A 24,494-nucleotide genomic window follows, 5' to 3' on the forward strand; every position below is an offset into this window, starting at 1 on the left:
AGAGCTTTTAGACATTTACGTCTGTCTGCAGGTGTAAACTTGGTTTTATACAGATAAAATCTATAGTTTAGCAACGCTATTCAAATAATGTCTACTAAAAAGTGACATGAGATTCAGTTTGATCTTCTAGTACTCTGCTAATCAAGAACCCTTAGTGCTACATGCAAGTTTATAGCAAAGGCACAAACGTTTTACTGATCCTATCAACAATTTTTTATTTATTTTTTGGTTTTGTTTCTTTTGTTCCAGGGATGGAGAGCACCCTGCAGGAGGAGCGCAACTTGAAGCTGCAGGTGGAAGAACAACTGCTGCAACTAAAGAAGGAGCACTCCATGCTAGACTGTGATCACAAACAAGCAGAGCAAAAGCTGGAGGAGTTGCAGGCACAAAAGGAGAAACTTTCTGAAGAGGTAACTTTTCTGAGATGTAGAAATGCATGAGCTGTTCAAAATCTGCTTGTGACAATATAGGAGTTAAATGTAGAAAAAATGCCTGTTCCTTTATACAAAAAGAGTTCATATTCATATGCTGTAATTAAAATGATGAATATAATGAAATATTTTATTTGAAAAATGTTATGGTACATTGAAGTTTGTGCCTGTAAATACTAAAATTATTTGAAAAATATGTTTTAAAATGAAACTATTTTAGCCTGTGATGAATTCAAATTTCATTAAGGAATTTATTGTGAATATATTTGATGTATTTATTTATTATTAATAATTTTGCATACATTTTTTAAATGGATTCTGGGCACATTTTCCATCACGTGATTTTTTGGTTGCTGTATCAGCTGGGATTAAATAAACGTGTATAAAATAACCCTCATAGAATCCCATTATGAAAATGTTACTTTTTCTGGCCCATTTATTTACAACAAATGTTTTCAAATTAGTTAGATAAGAGAAGCATATAACTTTTTCTTCTGCAGCTGAAGTTTCTCCCCACATGGCTCTCTACCTAACGGCCTGTTCTGTTTGCTCGTGTGTCCAGGTGATGGACCTCACCCTCCGCCTGGAGCAGGAGACCCGCAAGCGAAGTTTGAGCCAGTCGGATCTAAAAGTGCAGAAACAGCAGGTGTCTGCGCTCGCCTCCTCGGAGAAACAGCTCAAACAGGAACTCAACCAACTGCTGGACATGAAGCAGAGCCTGGAGAAGCAGAACCAGAAGCTACACAGGTCAGGCTCAAAAGCATTTCAGAATGAGCCCAATTTGCAACCGCACTCAGTGCTCCAGCTTTGATGTCTGTCATGTTTTTTTTGGCTGCTCTGGCTCTCGTGTTCAGCTTTGCCTCCGCCTGTGATTGACAGATTTTTGGTACCGTTTCAGGGAAAAGCAAGAGGCTGATGGCCAGCTGAAGGAACTGAAGGACCAGCTGGAGGCAGAGCAGTATTTCACAGTAACTCTCCTTTTCTAGTGCATCTGTCAAACAGTAGCGACAGCCGAATATTTTACAGTCAGCAACAGCATGAATGTTCAGCATAGTGGAAAAAATATCATAAATCTGCATCATTAAGCGCTAATGTGCGATGTAAAAACCGCAACTTGTGTGCTGTTTTTTTTTCTTTCTCCCGTAGACCCTTTACAAGACACAGATTCGTGAGCTGAAGGATGAATGCAATGAGAAGAATAAGATGTATAAAGAGGCGCAGCAGCAGCTGGCAGAATACCAGGAGGAAAGGTAACTGTACCTGTCAAGATTCAACTGCTTTCAACATTCACTGTTCCAACAGAAAAAAATTGTGATTCAGTAAGAAACATTGAGATGTATGGAGAAAGGATGGAAAAAATAAAAAAAGCAAATAGCATACACAACAACTACAATCCCCTGTGAACTTATCAGTCTCTGTCAAACTGAGACACAAACTTCTGAACAAACCAAAGCAATATGTGTGAATTGGAAGTAAAATTATATAATCCATCTTCCATTTGCATGATTGATTGTTTTTTGTGTCTCTCTCTTTCTACCAAAACCTTGATGACGAAAGGCTTCAGTCTGGTGCACTGGCCTCAACTAGCCCCTTTTTTGAAGGACGATTTTGTTTAGAGAATCTTCAGTTTCCATTTTATTGTTTATTTATTTTGGATATTTAAAATGGCTGCCATTAGCAGTGTTAAATAGTAATTAGAAATGAAAGATTATTGACCCTTGAAAGGGTGTCCTTGCATCATTATGCCATTTCCATTATTGCTTGAAAATCAATAACGTTTATCCTAATACCTTCGGGGACAATTTATCATCATGGAATATTTTTATTGTGACAGGCCTACCACATTTGTAAATTTTACTCCAATTTATCATTTTTGCCAAAATTTTTTGAAGTAGTTTCATTTTCCCTGAACTTCACAGTTATTAGACACTTTGTGTTGGTTTATCTCATAAAACACATTGAAATTTGCGGTAGCAATGTGGCAAAATGTGAAAGAGCTCAGCTGTTATAGCTGTTTGTCTTGCATTGTCAGTGTGAGTTGCTGTGTCTCAAAACTAGAAAGCTTGTATTATCTAGCGTTTGACAATGGAGCAGACTTCCCAGATTAGTGTCTTTGCTTCCCAGTGAATTCATCTTGCAGCCAAAAAACAGAACATGATTTTTTACACCATTATGGAAGTTTGGAGATGTCCCAAATATAAAAAGTTTACTGTTAAAGAAGCTGGCTCAGCATTCTGTCGAAGATCTGTCAATGACAAAAATGTCATTGATTAATTATGTTCCGACTCACCACAGGCAGAGGATTTCTAACTGGCATAATGATGCCAGGGATTAAGTTCTGTTGAAAGATTTATCCAGCTCCAGCAGCTTAATAAGGGTTCATGTGTTTCTCCCCCCTGATCAGGGATTCTCTGGCAGCACAGCTGGAAAGCAGTTTGACCAAAGCGGATTCTGAACAACTGGCTCGCTCCATCGCCGAGGAACAGTACTCGCTTCTGGAGAAGGAGAAGATCATGAAGGAGCTGGAGATCAAGGACATGATGGCGAGACACAAACAGGAGCTGAGTGAGAAGGAGGCCACCATCGGCTCGGTGAGAAATGGTCATTTGGCCTGGACTTTGGCAGTAATCAAGTAGAATAATGTTTCATTTGGCCTCAGCACACACAGACTTGACCGCATCATACAGAAAATATTTACACCAAATAAACCTTTTTCTTAAAATAAATGCTAATAAGGGTAATTAGTTTAAACAGTTTAATGAAATTACACAAAAGAAATATTTTTGAATGCCAGCCACACCTCAAAAGTAGCAAGCAAAAGCTTAGAGATGAAGGTGATTCATCCAAAAAATTATTCCTTGCAAGGATTGATTGTAGTTTATTTATATTTACCAAACTCTGCTAGGAATCATTCTTTGGTTTATATTTTATTTATGCACAAATTCAACTTCAGGAGTTTTACCTGGTTTAATTTGTAAAAGAAGCTAAATATTTAATTTCAATAGTTTCACATACTCCATTAACAAAAATGCTAACTACGGCAAATTACTGGAGAATCATTTTTTTATTCATCACTTCTTTTATTCTGATACCATTAATGTCAACCTTATAATCGGCATAGTTTGGTTTTTGAAATGATTTATTTTGGAAAAAGTTTGGAGATTTATCTCTAAAGGTATTTTTTTCATTGAGTTAATGCAAAGTCTGTTTACATTTTCAACGTAACACTCTGGTATCTGCAACTCTCAGATAAAAGACTTGATTCCTCTGACTAATGTTTGCATTCATGACTCACATTTCTTATTTACATGTAAAATATTCAGCTTAGTTTCAACTACAAAGTGCTGACAGTCATATCAGTGAAAGGAAAAGATGCTAAATAGCTACACTTACACATTGTGTATGAAATGCCTGTCTTTAGTCTGGCGTTTCAATCTAAATTCTGTGCAATATGATCAGCAGCAAGCACCACCATGTCTTTGTCACCTTCACTTTTTCTGCTTCCTGTAGGCTTCTGTTTTTGAATAACTTCAACAGATTAGTTGTCTGTAGCCAGAATCAGCTCACGTCTCCCCTGTCTTCTTTCTCAGCTGGAGGAGTCCAACCGAACATTGACAGTGGACGTGGCCAACCTGGCCAGTGAGAAAGAAGAGCTGAACAATCAGCTCAAAGACCTGCAGCAAGGTGAGGCTCCCGTTGTGCTGATGAGCACCGGGCAGAATAAATCTCCACAAAAGGAGAATTTGAGCTGACGGGTGTAAAAGCTGTCTTGGTCTACTTCAAACACTCCAATGTCTATTTCAAAACTACAAAAAACAAAACACTTTTTCTACTTTCTGCACTGATTACAGGTTTACCTGTCTAACCAAATTTATGACAAGATGGAGGTTATAAAGTAAAATAAAACAGTTCTCAAAACAACAGTTCCAGATTAGTCTCTTTTAGCCTCAAACATCTCAAAAATCCTTCAGACAATAAAACAAATTACAACATTTCCTTTGCTTGTTACAAGAAAGATTTCAGTTGCTGAAAAGGTTATGGGCACCATATTACAAAATATATTTTTTTCTTCAAAATCTATCAAACATAAGTTTCATCAATCTTAATATTTGAGAGAAAAAATGCTGATTTATATTTAAGCATTCGACAGTTAATTATTCACTAACTTATTGAAAATGTACAGGAACCTTATGTAGTCTTTCTGTCATTATTGATGGGTTTTTTTATTTTTGAGACGTGTTTGCCCAGATAAAAATCATCCTATTTTGTCACGATCTGATTTTCTTTTATGTGATTTAATATGTATTGAAGAAAATATATGTTTATAACTACTAAAATTATATGCATGTTTGCCTTTATAGAACTGCAAAAAGCCAAAGAGTTGAAGAAGGAACTGGAAAGTCTAAAAGTATCTTTTGAAAGACAAGTACAGACTGAAAGGACTCTGAAAATTCAGGTGTGTGGACCTACACAGGTCTGAAAACATATGCATATTTTCTACACTTTTCAAGTTAAAAACGGATAACCTCCATGTTATGCCATCTTTTGTTAAGAATAGCTCAATGCTACAGGCTTGTATTGAACTCTGGACATCTGCAAAGAAGCATAAAAATTCCCTTTCTCACAGCAGCATCGATTCCTGCAGCCCTCCCCGCTTATTCCCCGGGTTTATATTTACCATAAAAAAGAGCTTTGTTTTACTGCAGCTTGTTTTTTTGCTCCCAGGCTGTGAACAAGCTGGCCGAGGTGATGAACCAGAAGAAGGAGAAGGGGCGAGGGGGCGTCCGAGCTGTCGACTCCGAGGTGCACAAGAAGGAGAAGGAGAACAGGAAGCTGCAACTGGAGCTGAAAGCAGAGAGGCAGAACCTTAACAGCATCATCTTCAAATACCAGAAGGAGCTGGATGACATGCAGGCGGTCAGTGCACCCACGATGCCCAAAATACACCCAGAATATATACTTGTTACCAGAAAACATCTGCTGTTTTGACACGTCAAACAGAGATGCATTTTCTTTTTACTGGTCAACTTGTTCTGCAGAGCTGGATGTAGACTGACATTGCTTTATTTGCAAGGAAGGTAGAATGCAATGCAGATGAGAGGAGTAAACTAGATTTGTAGAACCCATGATTATATTAGGTTCCAGATTAGGTCAGAAGTTTAAATACACACATCATACTCGTGCTTAACTTATTAATTTTGGTCATGTGTCTCAGCAGTTATTTTCCAGGATAGATTTATAATAAAATCTAAAGCTTGAGTGATTTTTTTTTTTCCAAAACCAGAAATGGATTCCTATCTGAATTTATTGTGGATTTTTCAAAATGTAGTCATATAAGCTCAAATATATGCACAAACTCCTGCATCTCTGCATCTTACTAATAGACAATCATCTCTGTATAAGTGGGAGTATCTGAGTATATCTGATCCTGTGTTCAAAAGAAACCCTTTTGAACCCAATTGTTCAAAAATGATGGAGGTTACTTTTTTTTTTTATTTATCAGTTCATCCAAAAAAAATGGCCAAAGCCAAGAGTAACTAACATAAATTATTGTGGCATTCATGCCCATGATGAAACTACAATACTGTGATGTGAAAAAGTTCATCAGACAAATTTAAATTCTGAGCTAACGATAAAGAGTAAATTTTAAAAAAAACTTTGTTTATAACACTATTTGTTTGTTCTGGATCAGCTGAGCATAAGAAAAAAAAATGTACCCAACTCAGTTTTGAGTGTTTGTGCACAGATGATGGTTGAAGAGACCCACATGCGCCAGGAGCTGCAGATGGCTCTGGACAGTAAAGACAGCGACATCGAGCGGCTTCGGTGTCAGATCACGTCCCTTAGTGTTCACTCTCTGGACTCCACCAGCATCAGCAGCAACAACGATTTGGAAATGGCGGACGGATTCCCAGGTAGGCCCTCAAACTGAAATCGTCGCTACATATTTCATGGTTTTAAACTGCATTATTGAACCCTTGGACAAACTTCTGCATGGATTCTTCCTCTTTTTATTAGTTGCTTCCACTTCTTTCTCAATGCTTCTATTTTTCCCTCACCACATCCTTGCTTTCGTGCTCCTGTACAGTGAGCATTACTCACTCTCGCATCTCCGAGTCAATGTCCTTCACCTACCAGCGCACGCACAAATCTGTCCGCGTTGACACTCGGCCCAACCTTCACTCAGCCCGGGCTCTGTTTGACTCCGAGTCTGAGGATGAGGAAGAAGACGAAGAGCCTAAGGAGCATTGCCAGCGCCCTCTGGCTCTGACCTATCTGCAGTCCCGTGAGCCAGAAGCTGGAGGTGACCCTGCATGGCGTGGAAGAATGAAACGTAACCCTATTTTTGCTAAAATTGTTTTTAGCAATTTTTGTCCTCGGTCTTGTCACTACTTTAATGCAGCTAATCCGCTCCCTCGTTTGACTTTTAATGTTTGCGGAACACATTAAAACTCACAGCATGGCACTGTTGAGCTGTCCTGAAATTGAGACAGACTTGAATTAATGTTGAGATCTTTCCAGACTCAGGATTAATTCTTCTTTCTCTACCAAAATCCTGTCCTTGCTTTGTGTGTACATTTTCTTGTAAATTTTGCTGTCATTACTAATCAAGCTGTTGCGCTCCGTGACAGCAAGGAAGCAGGATTTCCCGTCTCTAGGACCTTTGTCTTGGCAATGAATCATTTCCTCCCAGAGTAATGAGTGCCTTGCTTGAAGAAAATGCCACAAGCACTTAAAAATGTCAAGGTGTTCTTTTAAGTGATTCAGACGATTGAAGGCTGTCCTTTTAATGCCAGCATCTTCCTGTTTTTTTTTTCTTTCTGCTTTTTAGATTCCAGGCTGGAGGACTGGATCTCACTTCCTTCCAAGAACACAAAGCGATTTGGCTGGGACAAAAAAGTAATCAGTGTCCAACAGTGTTTCTTGCATTTAAGGGTTGTGTTTTCTTAGTTTTTAGCAATCTTTGATCCTTGTTTTTTTTTTCTTTTGCAGTATGTGGTCGTAAGCAGTAAGAAAATCTTGTTTTACAACAGTGAGATGGACCAAGAACAAGCTAACCCGTTCATGACCCTGGACATCGAGTGAGTCGCTGAAAGCTGAACATCTAACTCACCAGACTGTGTGTCTTTTGAACACATTTCTAGATATGGATACTTGATATCAATATTATCAATACTGGGACTCTCCCCATGTCCTGTCTGGCAACTCTCAATAAAAGGCCAATAGTGCCAAGAACATTTATTTTTATTTTTTCCATTTTTTTTCTCCGAAGAGTTTTTGCGGCGCTAGTGGCTCGTATTTTTTCAACAGTAGGCAGACAGGAAGGAGGGTGAGGAGAGGGGGAAGACATGCGGCAAAGGTCGTCGGGACCGGGAGTCGAACCCGCGACGTCCGCGTCGAGGACTAAGACCTCCAAACGTGAGGCGTGCTAACCCCCTGCGCCACCACAGCACGCCCCTTAGTTATTTATTTTTACTACCAATACCGAGACATTCAATGGTTATAGATAAACAATAAAAACTGATACCCAAAAATCTTCAGAAATGTGTAATGCAAATATATAAAATCTTAACATAATAATATCTTGCAAATTGATAGGCTGACACATCAAGCACACTTGATTAGAATATCTTCACGCAGCATTTTTAATAGGTTTTGCTCTGTCTAGTCCTCAGACATTGAGTTTGGCACACTGCTGCCTGTTGGAGTCAGAGGGAACACAGTGGTTAGCACCTCATCAGTCTGTTGTATGAGGGGCCGTTTAGGACAAAATTTACGTTTTGTCTCTCACACACTACCAAAAACTCTCGCATACTCCAAAAAAGTAGCCACGCACACTCCAAAAAATTACGTTTTGTCTCTCACACACTACCAAAAACTCTCGCATACTCCAAAAAAGTAGCCACGCACACTCCAAAAAATTACGTTTTGTCTCTCACACACTACCAAAAACTCTCGCATACTCCAAAAAAGTAGCCACGCACACTCCAAAAAATTACGTTTTGTCTCTCACACACTACCAAAAACTCTCGCATACTCAAAAAAATTACATTTTGTCTCTCACACACTACCAAAAACTCACGCATACTCAAAAAAATAGCCACGCACACTCAAAAATTACTCACGCACATTCAAAAAATACTCAAATTGCGTATACACACACTACTAAAATGTCACACACACACACACAAACGTTAACTTTCTCGCTCACATACACTACTAACCAGTGTTGTATAAAGTACTGGAATCTCAGAGTCAAGTAAAAGTACAAGTACCTCTCCAAAATACGACTTTGGTAAAAGTCGAAGTCACTGACTGAAATGTTACTTGAGTAAAAGTCTTAAAGTATCTGAAACTTCTTGTACTTAAGTATGGAAATTACTGTAAAAATGGATGTACTCAAGTAATGTAATGAAAAGTACAAGTAAAAAGTAAAACAAGGCAAGTTTGAATGACATTTCTTATATCTTGGTAAACTTGTCAAATAAACTTAAAATAATGTACCCAACCAAGTGCAGGCAAAATGAAACCTGCTAATAAATTGTTCCAGTTTTAAAGAGTAGCACATGTTAATGGTTTGTGGTTTTGAACTTGCATGCCTTTCCTATATTCGTTAAATTTAGTCTAAATTGCTATCGCTATGGCTTCTGTCCCCCATTGAACTAGGGTGACCAGACGTCCTCTTTTTCCCGGACATGTCCTACTTTTCAGACCTAAAAAGATGTCCGGGGGGAATTTAAAAATTGTCCGGGATTTTGGTCAATTGCCTCAAAACACATTACATAGCTTACAGTGGATTATAGGGCACGGCGCTGCGTGTCACGTAATCCCTGAGCCGCGTCAGTGCGGGCAGCACTCTTCTCTGTTCGACCCACCATCCCACCCGATGCAAGGTGTTCCGATTTCTGATTTCCCCAACAATGGGAGAAGCGAAACAGGTGTATCCTATTGGAGGTGATGAACAAGCCAGGCAAGCAGGCTACGACTTTGTTCGGTAGCCTGCTTGCTAATCAGTAGGTGGGGTCAAAACACTTCGTTTCTCTCTCTCGCTTTTTTGTAACGAGTAACTAAACCACACATTGAAAATGTATCGGAGTAAAAGTACGCAATTGAGTTCGGAAATATAGTGAAGTAAAAGTGAAAGTCATCAAACATTTTCATACTCCAGGAAAGTATGAAGTACTCCAAAATGTACTTAAGTAAAGTAGTGAAGTATTTTTACTTCGTTACTATACAACACTGCTACTAACAGCTCGCTCACATACACTACTAACAGCTCGCACATTCACAAACGTTAACTTTCTCGCACACATACACTGCTAACAGCTCGCACACACACAGACGTTTATCTCTCACATACACAAGACTAAAGTTGAACACACACACAGTACTAAGACTCGTTTTATGTATGTGTGAGAGCGAGACTTTTTATGAATGTGTGAGAGCGACACTCTTTATGAATGTGTGAGAGCCAGACTCTTTTTGAATGTGTGAGAGCGACACTCTTTTTGAATGTGTGAGAGTTGTCACGGAAGAGGCGGGGCATAATTTTTGGATCAAACTGCGCATGCGTAGATCCTAAACTATAAGTTTCGATTGTTGACTCACTGTATGTTCTATTACTTAGTATATTTGTGCTTTTAAATATATATAGAACGTTTAACTTTCTTGTAGATTAATTGTGCTATAGAAATAAATGAATCTGATTGATTGATTAAAAATAGCAAAATTGCTGTAGTACAATCTGTCCACTGGGTGCCAGATTGTAGCACTGCGGGCAGTCGTTGAATCGTTTAATGCGCCTGTCAAAGTGCTGGTTGCCTCCGGAGAAGATAGAATGGTGTTTAAAATGGCAGCTGCCTGACCAATTCTCTCTCGTTTCGAATTAGAGTTAGCCATGTTCGGTATAGCAAACTCTTTCTTCTTCGGCACTAGTTGGCGCCGGTTAATAATTCCTGTAATACTGGCACCCAGTGGACAGATTGTACTACAGCAATTTTGCTATTTTTAATCAATCAATCAGATTCATTTATTTCTATAGCACAATTAATCTACAAGAAAGTTAAACGTTCTATATATATTTAAAAGCACAAATATACTAAGTAATAGAACATACAGTGAGTCAACAATCGAAACTTATAGTTTAGGATCTACGCATGCGCAGTTTGATCCAAAAATTATGCCCCGCCTCTTCCGTGACAACTCTCACACATTCATAAAGAGTGTCGCTCTCACACATTCAAAAAGAGTCTGGCTCTCACACATTCATAAAGAGTGTCGCTCTCACACATTCATAAAAAGTCTCGCTCTCACACATACATAAAACGAGTCTTAGTACTGTGTGTGTGTTCAACTTTAGTCTTGTGTATGTGAGAGATAAACGTCTGTGTGTGTGCGAGCTGTTAGCAGTGTATGTGAGCGAGAAAGTTAACGTTTGGGTGTATGTGCGCGAGCTGTTAGCAGTGTATGTGAGCGAGAAAGTTAACGTTTGGGTGTATGTGCGCGAGCTGGTAGTAGTGTATGTGAGCGAGAAAGTTAACGTTTGTGTGTGTGTGTGTGTGACATTTTAGTAGTGTGTGTATACGCAATTTGAGTATTTTTTGAATGTGCGTGAGTAATTTTTGAGTGTGCGTGGCTATTTTTTTGAGTATGCGTGAGTTTTTGGTAGTGTGTGAGAGACAAAATGTAATTTTTTTGAGTATGCGAGAGTTTTTGGTAGTGTGTGAGAGACAAAACGTAATTTTTTGGAGTGTGCGTGGCTACTTTTTTGGAGTATGCGAGAGTTTTTGGTAGTGTGTGAGAGACAAAACGTAATTTTTTGGAGTGTGCGTGGCTACTTTTTTGGAGTATGCAAGAGTTTTTGGTAGTGTGTGAGAGACAAACGTAAATTTTGTCCTAAACGGCCCCTCATACTGTTGAGGGATTCAATGTTCTTAAGAACAGTGAGTTCTTAAGATGTTGTCGGATCACGGTGCACCAAAAAAATAATACATCTGGCATTATACTCAGGTCTTGCTGTCCACTCGGGTGCACCTCGAAAGGAAACTGTGAAATGTTCCCCAAAATGTCATCACAGGACTTATAGTAGGCTCTGGTAAGTTTCATGCGCAGATTCTAGTTCTACAGGAATTGGTCTCTGTAGAATCAGCGACTGCACAGGTTTAACTTTCAAAAGAGGCAAGCAGGGAGGAAAATATAAGAAACACATGAAGGGCAGATTAAAATTACCACATGGAACACAGACTAAAACCAAAGCTTTTCGATTAGTGTTCTTTGAACAGATTAATCAAAAATAATCTAGTTGGACAGCAGTACAGATGGCCCAGTCACACAATTCAAGGAAAAGGATCTTATGATTTGAAGCATGGAGGGGGAAGTGTCATGATTTTGAGATACTTAGCTTCCCCAGGACCTGGGGAAATCATTCCGCAAAAAGGGAATGGTGTCTCTTAACTTTCTCACGTTAATGTAGAAACTGTGACTTACAATTACTTAAGGAGATGCTGACACTTAGCAAATTTTTAACTTTTTTATGTCGTGAGGACAAAGAAATTTGAGCAGAACTGCTTGGTCTCAACTAACATAGATCACTTTTATGAAAGTGCTCATTAACAAGTTGACTGATACTACTTTATCTTTATTGCCTGACATTCAATCAGACTAAACTGTTGTCGTTTTGGGTTCCCAACACCATTTGTGCTTAATAAATGCCAAAATATTAAGACAGATCATTTTTGAGACTTTCTTTAACTGCCCGATTCTATTCCCCCTTTAGAAAGCTGTTCCACGTTCGACCCATCACTCAAACTGACTGTTACCGAGCAGACGTCAAAGAAATCCCTAGAATATTCCAGGTATTCTCTGATTTCTTAACTTTCTATCCAGGTTCATCTTGTGCATAAGATTATCATCAAGTAAATCCTTTTTTTGCACCACATTTCATGGCCTTCCTGTTTTCCTTCAGATCTTGTATGCCAATGAGGGCGAGAGCAAACGCGACCAGGAGGCTGTGGAGGAGCCCGCACCTTGCGAACGATCCAGTTACATCATGCACAAAGGTCATGAGTTCATCAACACTCTGTACCACTTGCCCTGCAGCTGTGAGGTTTGCGTACGGCCCCTGTGGAATGTCTTCAAGCCTCCGGCGGCCCTCGAGTGCCGCTGCTGCCATACAAAGTACCACAAAGACCATCTGGACAAGAAAGAAGACATTATTCCTCCATGCAAAGGTGTCATTTCTCTCCTTTAACAAGCTCTTTTGGAGCTTCTGAAAATTTTTGTGTACAGTAGTTATCCCCATTGAACTTGTTACAAACAGTGAAGAGGATCATTAATTTGAAGTGATTCGCTTCAAATCTTAGAACAAAAAGACTAAAAAGCTCAAATCTTGATCTTAATTTGAATCTTTTCATATCGTCAATCTTCCCTAGTGAACTACGATATGTCCACTGCCAAAGAGCTGCTACTGCTGACCAGCTCCCAGACGGAACAGCAGCGTTGGGTCAATCACCTCCTCAAGCGCATCCCGAAGAAAAACCCAACACTAAGTCCTCCGCCGGCAGCACGGAACAGCCCAATTGAATCCCTGCCATTCTCCTCTCCTCACATGTCGCCGGAGTCTTCCCCCAAGGACTCTCCTCGCCTGTCCCACCGCCGCGCCATCAAAATCCCGTCCACCAGACAGCAGCAGACGTCAGACAAGTCCAGGTGAGGGGCACAGAAAACGGGTCACATCATCTCATAAGCGTCAAAGCTTTGATCATTACAAGCCGTAACTACAGAAGTATTCCTACCTGTCAAACATTACAGCCATCAACTTTGATGTGATTAACTGGAATTATGTGAATGACCACCCCAGAGTATCACATGGTTTTAGAATAAGAAGGACTTAAGTAAATTATGAATTCATGACAGATATTTCTGGATATACAACATGGAAAAAATGTGAGATTAAATAAAAAATTGAGGGGGAAGAGAAGGAAATAAGGACAAAGGGAGGGAGGTAGGACACAATGAAAGAAGGAAGAACATAATTGAGGATGGAAATCATACTAGGGAAAGAATGAAGAAACTTTTGGACTCAAGAGCAGGATATAAAAAAGGTTAGAACAATGCAAGGAGAGAAAAAAAGATTGGAAGAATGAAATGAGCAGAGGGAAGAAGGAATTAAGGGCAACATTGAATAAGATTTGATACAAGAAAGAAAAGGATAAAAAATATAGAAAACAGACCTGTAGGGCTCAAGGTTAAAAGGAAAGAAGAAGAAGTAAAATACAAGAAAGATAGGAGGGAAGTATATAATAAGAAAAGGTCACAAAACTGGATTAAAGGAATAAATATAGGACATTAAGAAGGGAGCAAGGGTGAAAGAAAGAACACAATATTTAGACGAGATGGGGAAGAAAGTATGAAAATATTTTCCATACTTTCTTCCCCCATTTCCAGGCTGTGTAAGAACAATGAATATCTTCGTTTGCAAACACATTATATGTCCAAACATTCCTTCTGTGTAGTTAAAATGTGGCAGTTTTTTTTTCTTTTATTGTGCCATAAAAAGCTGCTGCTGGGACAGAGTGTTTTTGCTTTCAGCAGGCTTCCTGAGTCATTTTCACATGCTGAACGCGGCACTAAAACGCACTTATTCCTGACCTGTTGGCGTAGTCACTAATCACATTTTTTTTGGGTACTGTATTGAAGCTTTATCATCTCAGCCATGCCCTAACTGGCTTTCATCCTGCAGCACTGGCCCTATGCTCCGCATCATCCTCCACTGACCCCTGAACTCCTCACCTCTGACCCCACATTTCTAAAATTTCTCACACTTGGAGACTGTAAGTAGGAGAAGCCTGGTGAGCCCCAACCACCTGCTTTGTTGCTGTGCTGCCGTGTCAATTAACACTTGCCTCATACCAAGCAGCATGTACTGTACATGCACATTAACCCAGAAGCTAGTCCTTGCTCCACACTGCCCCCTGGTGACTGTGGCAGGTATTGCTACCAACAAAAAATGTCTTTCCCTGAACCCTCATTGTTTCAGGCTGCTTGAGTTAGACCTGAAAGACTGGAGTTGGTCGATGGATGATGATGATGATATTTTCTTCTGAAATCGGAGAGTCAGAGGGTAACTCCACCTCTGCATGAGAACCGTGTGAAAACTGTCCGGGAGGCATATTTATTATCTGAAGCATGTTTTTGTGTAAGCCCTAAATTAAACAGCTGAGTGCAAAACAAGTATTACAGTGTGTAACTTTAAGCTTAGAGAATTTATGCAAACCTTGTAGGCGGCGTTTTCTGCATGTTTCAAGTCTTCACCAAAGGACAACATCCTCACGATTGCAAACATGTAGACAGTCTATCCCTGGATTTGTCTGTTTTCTTGTGTGTGTTTTACAGCCCTGATGGGTTTAGATGCAGTGTAGCTTCCTTGTTTTTGTATGTGTGGATTTCGTGTGGGCGTTGCCTTTGATTTCTTGCCACTCTGCTGGTTGCATCTCAAGTTTTTCTCACATTATTCTGTTTTTTTTTTTTTCTACATCTCTCTTTTCCAGTTAACCCCGGCTGTGTTTTCATCCATGTGGATTGTCTGGACCCAGTTGCCTGCACGTGAAAAGTACAGAAAAAAAAAGCCTGAAAATAATAGCAAAACACATGACAGAGATTCAGATTAACTGACTGTTGTCATGAGAACTGGGATGCTTTTTGTCATTTTTGATGAGAGGAAACTCAACCACATCTTCATAATGAGACTGCCTTTTTTTATATTCACCGATGGACTCATTCAAAATCGTTTGTGAAATGTTCTGCTTCTTTACGAACACTAAAAGCAGAGCTGACGTTACATTTTTATGGATATTGTAGTGGCACATTATACAGGGTGTCCTGTAAATGTATGAACAGAGTTTTAGAGAGGGAGGGCCCTTTTGAGCTTTAATATCATGGACTTGTTTTATCACACTAAATATAGCCATCACAGCATTACGGAATAATGTGAAATGTATTTCTTCTTTCAATTCAATATTCAGGACATTAAAAAGAAAACATACAAAACTTACAAGGATGCATTTTGTGTATTTGTGTCTTACTTTAAAGCCTGCTGGCTTATATTTGAGTATCTCATGGGGAGTCCATGACATAAAGAGCCAGTAAATTGTACAAAATAAGGAGGAAAATATAGCATTTATGCAACACATTTCAATCAAAGAGCAACACAATGTGCTTTGCATTCAGACACTAAAAGCGTTTCTGCTGCTGGTCCCAGCATGGTGTGCCTCTGTGGCTTCTGATCATTTTATTTTATGTCTCTTCCTCAGGTAGAAATTTGTCTTAGATGGATGAAACCTGGACTTGGTTGTTCCAACAGGACACTGAATCCAAATATTTGGTTTAAAAAAAAAAAGAAAGAAAGAAAACCATTAAAACTATGGCACTTTAAATGAGCCCAGACATTTCTAATACGAATAGTGGTCAAATATTCCATCAGATAATGGTGAGTGTGTGTATGATAATTTAGCCATATGGTTATTTGAGAAAAATGTATGATAAATTCCAATGTTGCACTTTTTTAACAGCAGTCTACTACTAGCCTGTCACAGTTTGTCCCTATTTATTTTGCTTAATTTAAAACAAAACAGATAGAAAAATCTATGTTGACCCCAGAGAGCCATTAGTTGAAAATTTGGCAGACAGTTGATCTGCAAAGGGATGATGCATCTTTCAGTTTTTTACTTCAATTTTATAAGTTAGAAAGATGTGATGGTCTTCTTCTGCTTTAGATGCTTTAAAATATTTGTGGTATTTCAAGCCATCTTGGACAACATCTCATGTTTTCCATCCAATTTTATAAGAAAATAAAATTAGATCAGTGATATCTGATCATGTATTTTAAAGCAACTGTTTTAATTGTGAAATTTTCTAGGATACCTCTGCCTGTATCTCACAAGTGCATGAGTACTGAGTGGGCTGGTCTGAAATAAATCTTTCAGAACCCCTAAAGCCAAGTGGCTCCCACTATCTATAATGTAATGGTTCTCCATGTTTCCAAATGCTAAAATCCTATCCCATGTCAAAGGTTTTAAATATGAGCGTGACGCCACAATTTGGATAACTTACCAGCAGATGAAACCTGCTCTACCTGCGGACTGTCTCCTCATTATGAATTTTCTTCATCTACATTTTTAAACCAATCAGTTTCTATTCAACTGAGATCAATTCTGCATTTTGTTGGTTTTGGTGTTTCTCTACATGCAGCAGGACACATTTTCATTTTACCTAAAAACTGCAGATTTATAAACTAAAATTGGAACTTGATTGCCTTACTGAGCAATAAATGGAATCCAATTAGCTATCCAAATATTTCAAATGTTTTATGTAAAAGGCTTAAGAAAACACAGAGAACCTCAATTATGTTAGAACATTCAGAAGTATAAAGCAATGTTTGCAAAAAAATAAAACGCAAATAAGAGCTGCAGAAAATGCTAGTGATATTATTTTTGAACTACAACCTCCCTGAATATTTGAATCTTCTAGGGCGAATAAAAGCCTTAAAATGAAGGACTGTTTTAAAGCAGAAGAATAATCTTGTATTATTCTACTGAATTTCACAATTTTAGCTTATTCAGTGGAGGGGGAAAATCCCACTTTGAGAAATATTTGTTGAACCCACCACCTTGTATACAATAATGTACCAGTTCTTCTCCTATTAGATTTCACAATGTTGGAAAAGTCTGGAATGAATTTCTGACAATTTACTATTTGGGCGATCTGGAGAGATTCTGCAGATTCCTTCATCTTCCCTCATATTGTCTTCTCAGGCTTTCTTAGGACATGAAAGAGGTTTCAATTTGATTCTGGTTAACAGTTTGTGTTTTTGATTTGGCCATTTGTTTTGGATCATTATCCTGCCGAAAGACTCAGTTATGACCAGTTTTCCGACAGAGATTAATTTTAAAACTCCCCCCTTGCTGTGTGACCTTTTCTGCACCTCTTCCTTTTCAGTATTTTTCAGTCGCACTGAAAAATACTCCCTTTGAAGGTTTTGGACTTTCCCTGCAACTCTGTTGCAACTGCATGGCCTTGAAAAGTGACTGTGCAGGGACATTTCATTATTTACACAATAAGTAATGATTAGATCACAGGATTTGACCCCTTAAATGACAGTAATTTGCAAGTGACCATTACTGGAGCAGTCTAGTTGATCCTTAACTGGAATACCGCAGTAAGTCTTTTTTTCTGTTTCTGAGCATTGCTTGTGAAAACTAGAATAGATTTCTTAACAATTTTATTTGCTGTCACTCATTTTGCAATATCTCTCCAGGTATTTAAACCTTCATGTTCTCATTCCGTTTTATTTTAGCGATGAAGTTCTGTGTTGCTGCTTTTCTCTTCCTGGCGTTCTTCTGCCACAGCAGTTTTTCCTGTCCAGCTTTGTGCAAATGCTACCCCACAAGTATGGAGGTCATTTGTAATGAAGTTCCTCTGACAGAGTATCCATCAGCGGGTCTTCCAGAGAACACCACCATGCTGACAATTCAGCTGACAAACATCACCTCCATCTCAGAACACCACCTCAAAGCAACGCCACTTCTGAAAGAGCTCCATCTGTATGGGAACCAGCTTCAGAGCCTCTCGTCTCATTTACTCAGAGGCGTTCCTCAGCTGCATACGTTGGATCTGACTGGAAACGAGCTGAGTGATCTGCCTGTAGACGTCTTCAGCGATGCTCCACTTCGAAACTTGGTTCTTAAGAACAATCAGATTAAGCGGGCAGATCCAAAGTGGCTTCCTCATAACAGCAGCCTGACCTGGTTGGACTTGTCTGAAAATCATCTAACAGAGATCCCAGTTGGTTTGTTTCAGAGGCTCCCTCACCTACAGAATATTGACTTGTCCAACAACCGACTGGAAAAGATACCACCAAACTCCCTGGACCATCTGACTAAACTTGAGAGGCTAAACCTGCAAAACAACAAGCTTGAGACTTTGGATGCATCTGTTTTCCAGTTCACACACAACCTCACTTCTCTGTTTCTCTCTCAAAACAAGCTCACCAAACTCCCACAGAACCTCTTCCAGGGACTCAACAGACTCACACATCTCAGTCTGGATGACAACCAGCTCAGTCGCATCTCCAAAAGGTTCCTTGACTTGCTGAGCTCCCTTGAGGAAGGCGGACTGGACCTGTCTGGCAACCCATTACTTTGTGACAGGGAAGTAGAGTACCTGTGGCAGTGGCTTCAGAGGAACAACAAGAAGGTTTTGTTGGCAGACAACATCACTTGTGCATTGCCTGAGTCTCTCGCAGGGCGCTCAGTAATTTCCCTTACAGAAAACGATCTGAACATTGGGTCTCAACCTTCCTGATTCTGACTGTGATTAGGTGTATAAAAGGGCTAATTCATGAATTTTTCCTTGACTGAGGTCCTATTAAATCATATAAGCTGTTAATTTCTTGCCTGCAACTTTCACAGAAGCTGAAGATACTGGCTAGTCTGAAGTGAAGTTCTACGTCCTCAACATGTTTCTAATCGCAGAAATGGCCCATCTAATCGCAGAAATATGCTTTGATTGTGGTTTATGATAATGCAATCAAAGCATGTTTGATTGATTGGTCATATAAAAAATGATTACTTGAGGAAATAGCAGTAAAGTGTTGTGCTATTCCATTAGTCTTTTTGTATGAAACCTAAATGAAAACAAAATGTGTATTTTTTTATATTACAGTTATGTTGTATCTGTAATATAAGAATAAAAAGATGTAAAAAGTTAACAGTTGTTCAAGTCAACACTTTCATTGATCTTAAAAATCTGCCTGATTTTTTGTGTATGTCCTCTGGAACCATTTTATATGTTTTGTCTTCATGCATGTTTCAACACTGGAAGGTCATTGGTGGCGCACCAACAACTTTCTTTTCCGGAGTAAATAACTATTGTTTTCTGTATAAAATTGCACCGAATTCTTGTTGGGCAAGATGGTGTACAAAAATATAATATCTTTTTAGTTTTAAATGCAAATATAACAGTAATTTAAAACATACTAAATTAACAATGACAATTTTGAGATGCAGAAGATTGGTTTGGTCTTTTTTCCTCTTGGGTTAGCAGTTAGCTTTAGCTACTGGGGCTTCCTAATCTGGACAAGAAGTTATCTGCTGCAAACGAGATTTTGGCTCATCCTGACATTTCAATAAAAAAAGCTTACTGTTAGTTCTGTAGTTATCCTTTAAGAAATATTTTATATCAATAAGATTTAATACAAACTAAATGTTTAAGATTCTCCATTTGCTTGTTTTTGTTTAGGCAGGAACAGTGGTTAATGAATATGTATTCATTAACCACTCATTAATTCAAGCACTGAAGATTAATTTTTTAAAGGAAATGGATAAAGATGCAACCAAAGCATTATAATGACTTGTGGACATTTTTTAATTTCTTTCCAAAAAATAAAAAATAAATAAACTTTTTGCAGACATTTGAATATTTGCGTTTTATATTTACCTTTACTCCAGAGAGTTGTCTGGTTGTTTTGGACTTTGACTCTTCTCAGTAAGGCTTGACAAGACTAAACTGAAATTTGCAATGATAGTTTAGGATAGTTTGCAGCTACTTGTTTACTGCAAGAGTTTTAATCTAGCTGTGTTCCTTTTCTATTAAAATTTGGAGCAATTGTTTCAGCATTCCATAATTAGGTGTCGATTGGTCCCATTTAAAACCTTTTTATGAGAGATTTATTTTTCTTTCAGTCTTTTCAAAGATCATAAAATGGAATTAGATGGGTTTCTATCAATACTAAGTGCTCGACAGTGGTTCTGAAATCTAACATAAAAAAATCCCACCTGTTTCTGTTTCAATTAATAAATTACATTTCACATGTTGACTATATAAAAAGATAGCAATATGACCATTTTGTCTTTTGTTGTTGAATTTCAACCTGGATTGAATGTGAATATAGTAGCAAGGCTTTAAGTGATATGTCATTATCACTTCTTCCCACGCAACTCTTTTATAATAAACATATATGTGAATCAGTTTTGGATGTGTTTTGGATTTTTGCTTTCAGTTATATGCATGCTTAAAGAAATCCTTTGCAATAGTATATGCAATAAAATGGTTTTTGGGAGACAGAAAGAAGAAGATATTGATTTGCATGGCAACATTGTTGCTGTTACAAAGTACAGGAAAACAGTAACCACTTTATTTGCTCTGTTCTGTTTGCCTTTTGCAACATTTCATCCTGATTCGCTGCCATAATATGCTCAGCCTTGTGTGAAAAACAGTCCAGACTTGAAAGGGAACAAGTTCCTGCTGCTCTATTCAGGTAGGCATATATTAACAAGAACCATTTATACAACAAAGTGTTGATTTATTCTTAAAGTGATTTTTTTTTTTTTTCCCCCAGTGTTTTGCTGCAGAGATGAAGTTGTTGCTCCTTGTCACTTTCATCGCACTAGCTGAATTTGACTACAAAAGAAGAAATGCTCACTCGTGTCCAGATCGATGCTCATGCTCTGTTGAGCCTTCAGATGCTGAGGTGGTGTGCGGCAAAGGTGGCTTCACAGTTTTTCCTAGAACTGGTTTTCCTACCAACACCACACTAATATCCATCCAAAACACACACCTCAGCAGCATCACTGCCGGTGATCTGAGCGCTGTGCCGTTCCTAAACAAGCTGCAGCTCTATCACACCAATCTGGCAAATCTTTCCTCAGATCTATTGGTCTCCTTATCCCACTTGGACACGTTGGATCTCACAGGAAACAAGCTAGTTAAATTGCCTGCAAATGTGTTCAGTCACAGCTCGCTTCGCAACCTGGTAGTGAAAAATAACCAGCTGCTGGAAGCCGACCCAGCATGGTTTTCTGGCAACAGCAGCCTTCTCTATCTGGATTTGTCCAATAACCATCTGACCAGCATCTCGGCCGCTCTGCTTCACAAACTCCCCCTTCTGCAGACCCTGGATCTGGACGGTAACAGTCTTCAAGAGTTACACGCTGACGTGTTCAGTAACCTGCATCACCTGGAGACGCTAAATCTGGCTGGGAACAAATTAATAACCCTAAAACCTCAATTATTTGCTCATAATCTAAAACTAAAATACCTGTACCTGCAGGAGAATCAGCTTCAGGATCTGCCAGTGAACCTCCTACACAGACTTCAAAGCCTTGAGCTTCTGTTGCTGAATCAGAATCAGCTTCGCCACCTCCCCGCAGGCCTGCTGGATGGGGTTAATCCCTCTGTGCAGATAATCCTGACAGGGAACCCCTGGGAGTGTGATGGGAAGATGGAGTACTTGTGGAGGTGGCTCACCAACCATCAGCAAAATGTTCTCTTTGAGACGGAGGTGACTTGTGATAACCCAAAGACACTGAAAAATCAGCAAGTTTCATCTCTAACTGACAGTCAGCTTGGTGTAAGATTACAATGAATGGTGGTGTGAGAAAATGCAGGAAAGTAAATATTTGACTTTTGTTTCCTTTTTGGTTGCATGTCAAGTAAATAAATAATGATAAACATTGCTGTGTTCTCCTGAGGTGTTTTCTTAATTTCCAATATTTTCAAATTCTCTAGAGCCCTTAAGGTGGCTGCCATGAATCAATTTACAATGCCTTTGCAAACATATTCAGACTGTTTCACATTTTGGTATGCTACAACCAAAACCATCAGTGTATTTTATTTGGATTCTATGCAGTAGACAAATATGTGTCTACTGCACATATTCACAATGCTAATCGTCATTGTGAAGTGAAGGTTGTCTCCCCTGAGTCTCTGTAGAAAACTTTTCCACCTGAGTTGCTGCTACAAGTGTTTAGTGATGTGTCTCGATCAGAGTTGAATGTTAAAGTCTAATGTGGTTCCACATTCTTTGCAAAACTGTTCTGGCCTAGTTTGACTAGAAATAGTGTCTGTGAACAATTTTCAAGTCTTGGCACAAATTATCAATTAAATATCTGATAATGTTTTTAAAAATGAAGCTCTGGTTTTACGTTTAGGGTTGTTGTCCTACAGGAATGTAAAATTCAGCCATGTCAGTTTTTTGCAGTGTCTTACAGGTTTTCTTCCAGGATTGCTGTTTTTTTTCTTGTTTTGTTTTTGTTTTTATTAAGCTCTGAAATTTTTTCCATCTGCTCTGAAAAGGATTATTATTCCAGCTTGGAAAAAACAACATCCACAGTATGATGCTGCTGGGTTGTGTTCAGAATAATGTCAAATCTTATCCCTGATCTGATCTGTTAGGTTTGTTTATTGTTCTACATGTTTATTTTTTAACACAATATATATTTATATCACACTGAACTTCATTGAGTGGTGCTATTGTAAAAAGATCTAAACAAAGATGTTTGTACTTTTTTCCAATTTTATTAGCAAATATTTTCAAAAATCTCCTATCTGTTGCCTTTCATTTACAGAATTGATCTGGTTGTAAAACAAAGTATGAAAACTTTCCATTTATTCTATGCCTGCTGAAACCAAGTAAGTAATTGCAGTGTTCAAACACAGGAACTAAAAATACTGGACAGAAACAGACAGCTGCAATCAAATCCCACATTTTTATGGGTGAAGAATTGCGTGAAAATGAAGGCTTTTCTCTTGTAAGATTCGTGCAGCGCAGCCTTACAGCAACAAATCTGTCTCAGTTGGCTGCATCACAGATTGCTACATTGTTTCAGTGATGCCCTTTTGTTTTTAATGATGTTCAGTACGTGGGCGTGGGTGTGTGGGCAATAAAAATGGCTGAGTCTTGAAACTGACCTCTGCTGGATGTGTTTAAATATCTACTTCTTTCTTTTTTCTTTGGCTATTTTCTTTATCATGTTGTATTTGTGTGTACCATCGGTGTGCCCACACACTCCGGTCCTGGAGCCTCGATCACACTGAGGTGTGCTGGGCTCTAATTTATAACTCTTTTAAAACATGAATCACAGCAGTCTCTGGATGCTGGTACTTATGAAAATGAAACCTCGCTCATAGGTGTTCCCCAAAAGGCGGAAAACAAAACTTAAGACGTTTGATGTATGTCTTTCTTTATGCTGGCATCCTGAAGGTTAAAGGTAGAGGAAGTGGGCTGAATGGTTCGAATCCTAATTCTCTTTTATTAGAACCCCCTCGGGACTTGAGCATCTGTTTTGAGGAAAGTGAGTCTTCTCCTCTTTCCTTATAACTCCTGCTTCCTCTTAGGTGGACATTTAATCTGTTTGTGCTTCTCCAAACCCCCAGGCTTGGACATATTTAAGTGGACAACATTGCGTTTCTTGGAGAAATGGCAATGATTAGTAGGTATAATGTTTTCTGGCTGGCATGCTGCCGTTTGGTGTTTAATACTGATGATTGAATGATAGTGAAAACTAAGAGGTCACGGAAAAGGTTTTCAGGCATTTTCTGGTTTCAAGTTGTAATAACGTAGATATTATTATTTCTGATAGCTGCTCATTGGGGTAGATTAGACAATTTACTGCACAACATTGATGACGGCAGTTTTTTCTTTATTGATTATAGTCAGTATATTAGGTTTCCTCTCCGCAAGATGACAAATCATCAGTGAAATGAAACGCCTTTTCTAAAGCCAGACGTTTGGCTTCAATTATATTTCAACCAATTTGTGTCATGATTTTTGGTCTGATCATTAGACCCAAATGTAGAGCAGACTTTAGTGAAACAATAACTAAACAAGAACTTACAAATAGGAACGGGGTACATGCAGTATAATGGAGCATAACAAGGGAATACAGCAATTAAAGAGTGAAAGAGAGGTGGTTTAATACTGGGAATGTGAATGCTGGATCAATTGACTGGGGCGGCTCAAAGCTGCTGTATTTAATTTTTATAAACAGTATGGTTTTTTTGTTTGTTTGTTTGTTTGTCTTTTTACATATTTCTTAAAATTGTCACCATCAGCTTCCGGCCAGAAACAACCAATCAGAGCTAGGAGGAAGGTCTTAGCACTGTCAGTCACCCTCATTTAATGTGTTTATGGCAGAGAAACAACTTACAATTACAGGAAAATTATTTATCCATTGTCTTTGGTTGCCATGCTAACTAGCCTGATCATTCATGTTGGGCTCTGATGTG

General features: G+C 38.8%; 2 protein-coding genes across 8 annotated transcripts in view; both read left to right on the forward strand.

Moving 5' to 3' along the window:
- The window catches only part of LOC116734123 (rho-associated protein kinase 2-like), a 39,278-nt gene extending 23,795 nt beyond the window's left edge, over positions 1 to 15,483 (forward strand). The window contains exons 18-34 of one of the 6 annotated variants that reach the window (XM_032585291.1): positions 250 to 410; positions 994 to 1,178; positions 1,330 to 1,399; positions 1,578 to 1,681; positions 2,836 to 3,022; positions 4,022 to 4,115; positions 4,793 to 4,887; positions 5,157 to 5,348; positions 6,178 to 6,346; positions 6,520 to 6,735; positions 7,264 to 7,331; positions 7,425 to 7,513; positions 12,208 to 12,286; positions 12,397 to 12,661; positions 12,863 to 13,139; positions 14,173 to 14,263; positions 14,981 to 15,483. In XM_032585291.1, coding sequence (XP_032441182.1) covers positions 250 to 410; positions 994 to 1,178; positions 1,330 to 1,399; positions 1,578 to 1,681; positions 2,836 to 3,022; positions 4,022 to 4,115; positions 4,793 to 4,887; positions 5,157 to 5,348; positions 6,178 to 6,346; positions 6,520 to 6,735; positions 7,264 to 7,331; positions 7,425 to 7,513; positions 12,208 to 12,286; positions 12,397 to 12,661; positions 12,863 to 13,139; positions 14,173 to 14,206 — 2,285 coding nt within the window. In that variant the 3' untranslated portion in view covers positions 14,207 to 14,263; positions 14,981 to 15,483. Of the gene's footprint in view, positions 1 to 249; positions 411 to 993; positions 1,179 to 1,329; positions 1,400 to 1,577; positions 1,682 to 2,835; positions 3,023 to 4,021; positions 4,116 to 4,792; positions 4,888 to 5,156; positions 5,349 to 6,177; positions 6,347 to 6,519; positions 6,736 to 7,263; positions 7,339 to 7,424; positions 7,514 to 12,207; positions 12,287 to 12,396; positions 12,662 to 12,862; positions 13,140 to 14,172; positions 14,264 to 14,469; positions 14,554 to 14,980 lie in introns of those variants that run through there. The other 5 variants (XM_032585290.1, XM_032585292.1, XM_032585293.1 and 2 more) reach the window with 5 other exon arrangements.
- A 1,647-nt stretch (positions 15,484 to 17,130) lies between these two features.
- LOC116734124 (leucine-rich alpha-2-glycoprotein-like) lies at positions 17,131 to 21,957 on the forward strand. Of its 2 annotated transcripts, XM_032585296.1 has the most exons (3): positions 17,263 to 17,646; positions 20,688 to 20,745; positions 20,827 to 21,957. In XM_032585296.1, exon 3 carries the CDS (start codon positions 20,842 to 20,844, stop codon positions 21,850 to 21,852), a length of 1,011 nt encoding a protein of 336 aa, XP_032441187.1. In that variant the 5' UTR covers positions 17,263 to 17,646; positions 20,688 to 20,745; positions 20,827 to 20,841; the 3' UTR covers positions 21,853 to 21,957. The 2 variants fall into 2 exon arrangements, with proteins under 2 accessions (XP_032441189.1, XP_032441187.1); XM_032585298.1 differs by lacking the exons at positions 20,688 to 20,745; positions 20,827 to 21,957 and adding an exon at positions 17,785 to 20,456 and having other exon boundaries at positions 17,131 to 17,646.
- Positions 21,958 to 24,494: the final 2,537 nt, after the last annotated feature.

The sequence above is a fragment of the Xiphophorus hellerii genome, chromosome 15, assembly GCF_003331165.1.
Source record: "Xiphophorus hellerii strain 12219 chromosome 15, Xiphophorus_hellerii-4.1, whole genome shotgun sequence".
In the NCBI taxonomy this organism is placed as follows: domain Eukaryota; kingdom Metazoa; phylum Chordata; class Actinopteri; order Cyprinodontiformes; family Poeciliidae; genus Xiphophorus; species Xiphophorus hellerii.

What these genes read in the sequence shown, in the direction of transcription:
- LOC116734124 (XM_032585296.1), top strand. Translation starts at nt 20,842, where the DNA reads ATGAAGTTGTTGCTCCTTGTCACTTTCATCGCACTAGCTGAATTTGAC.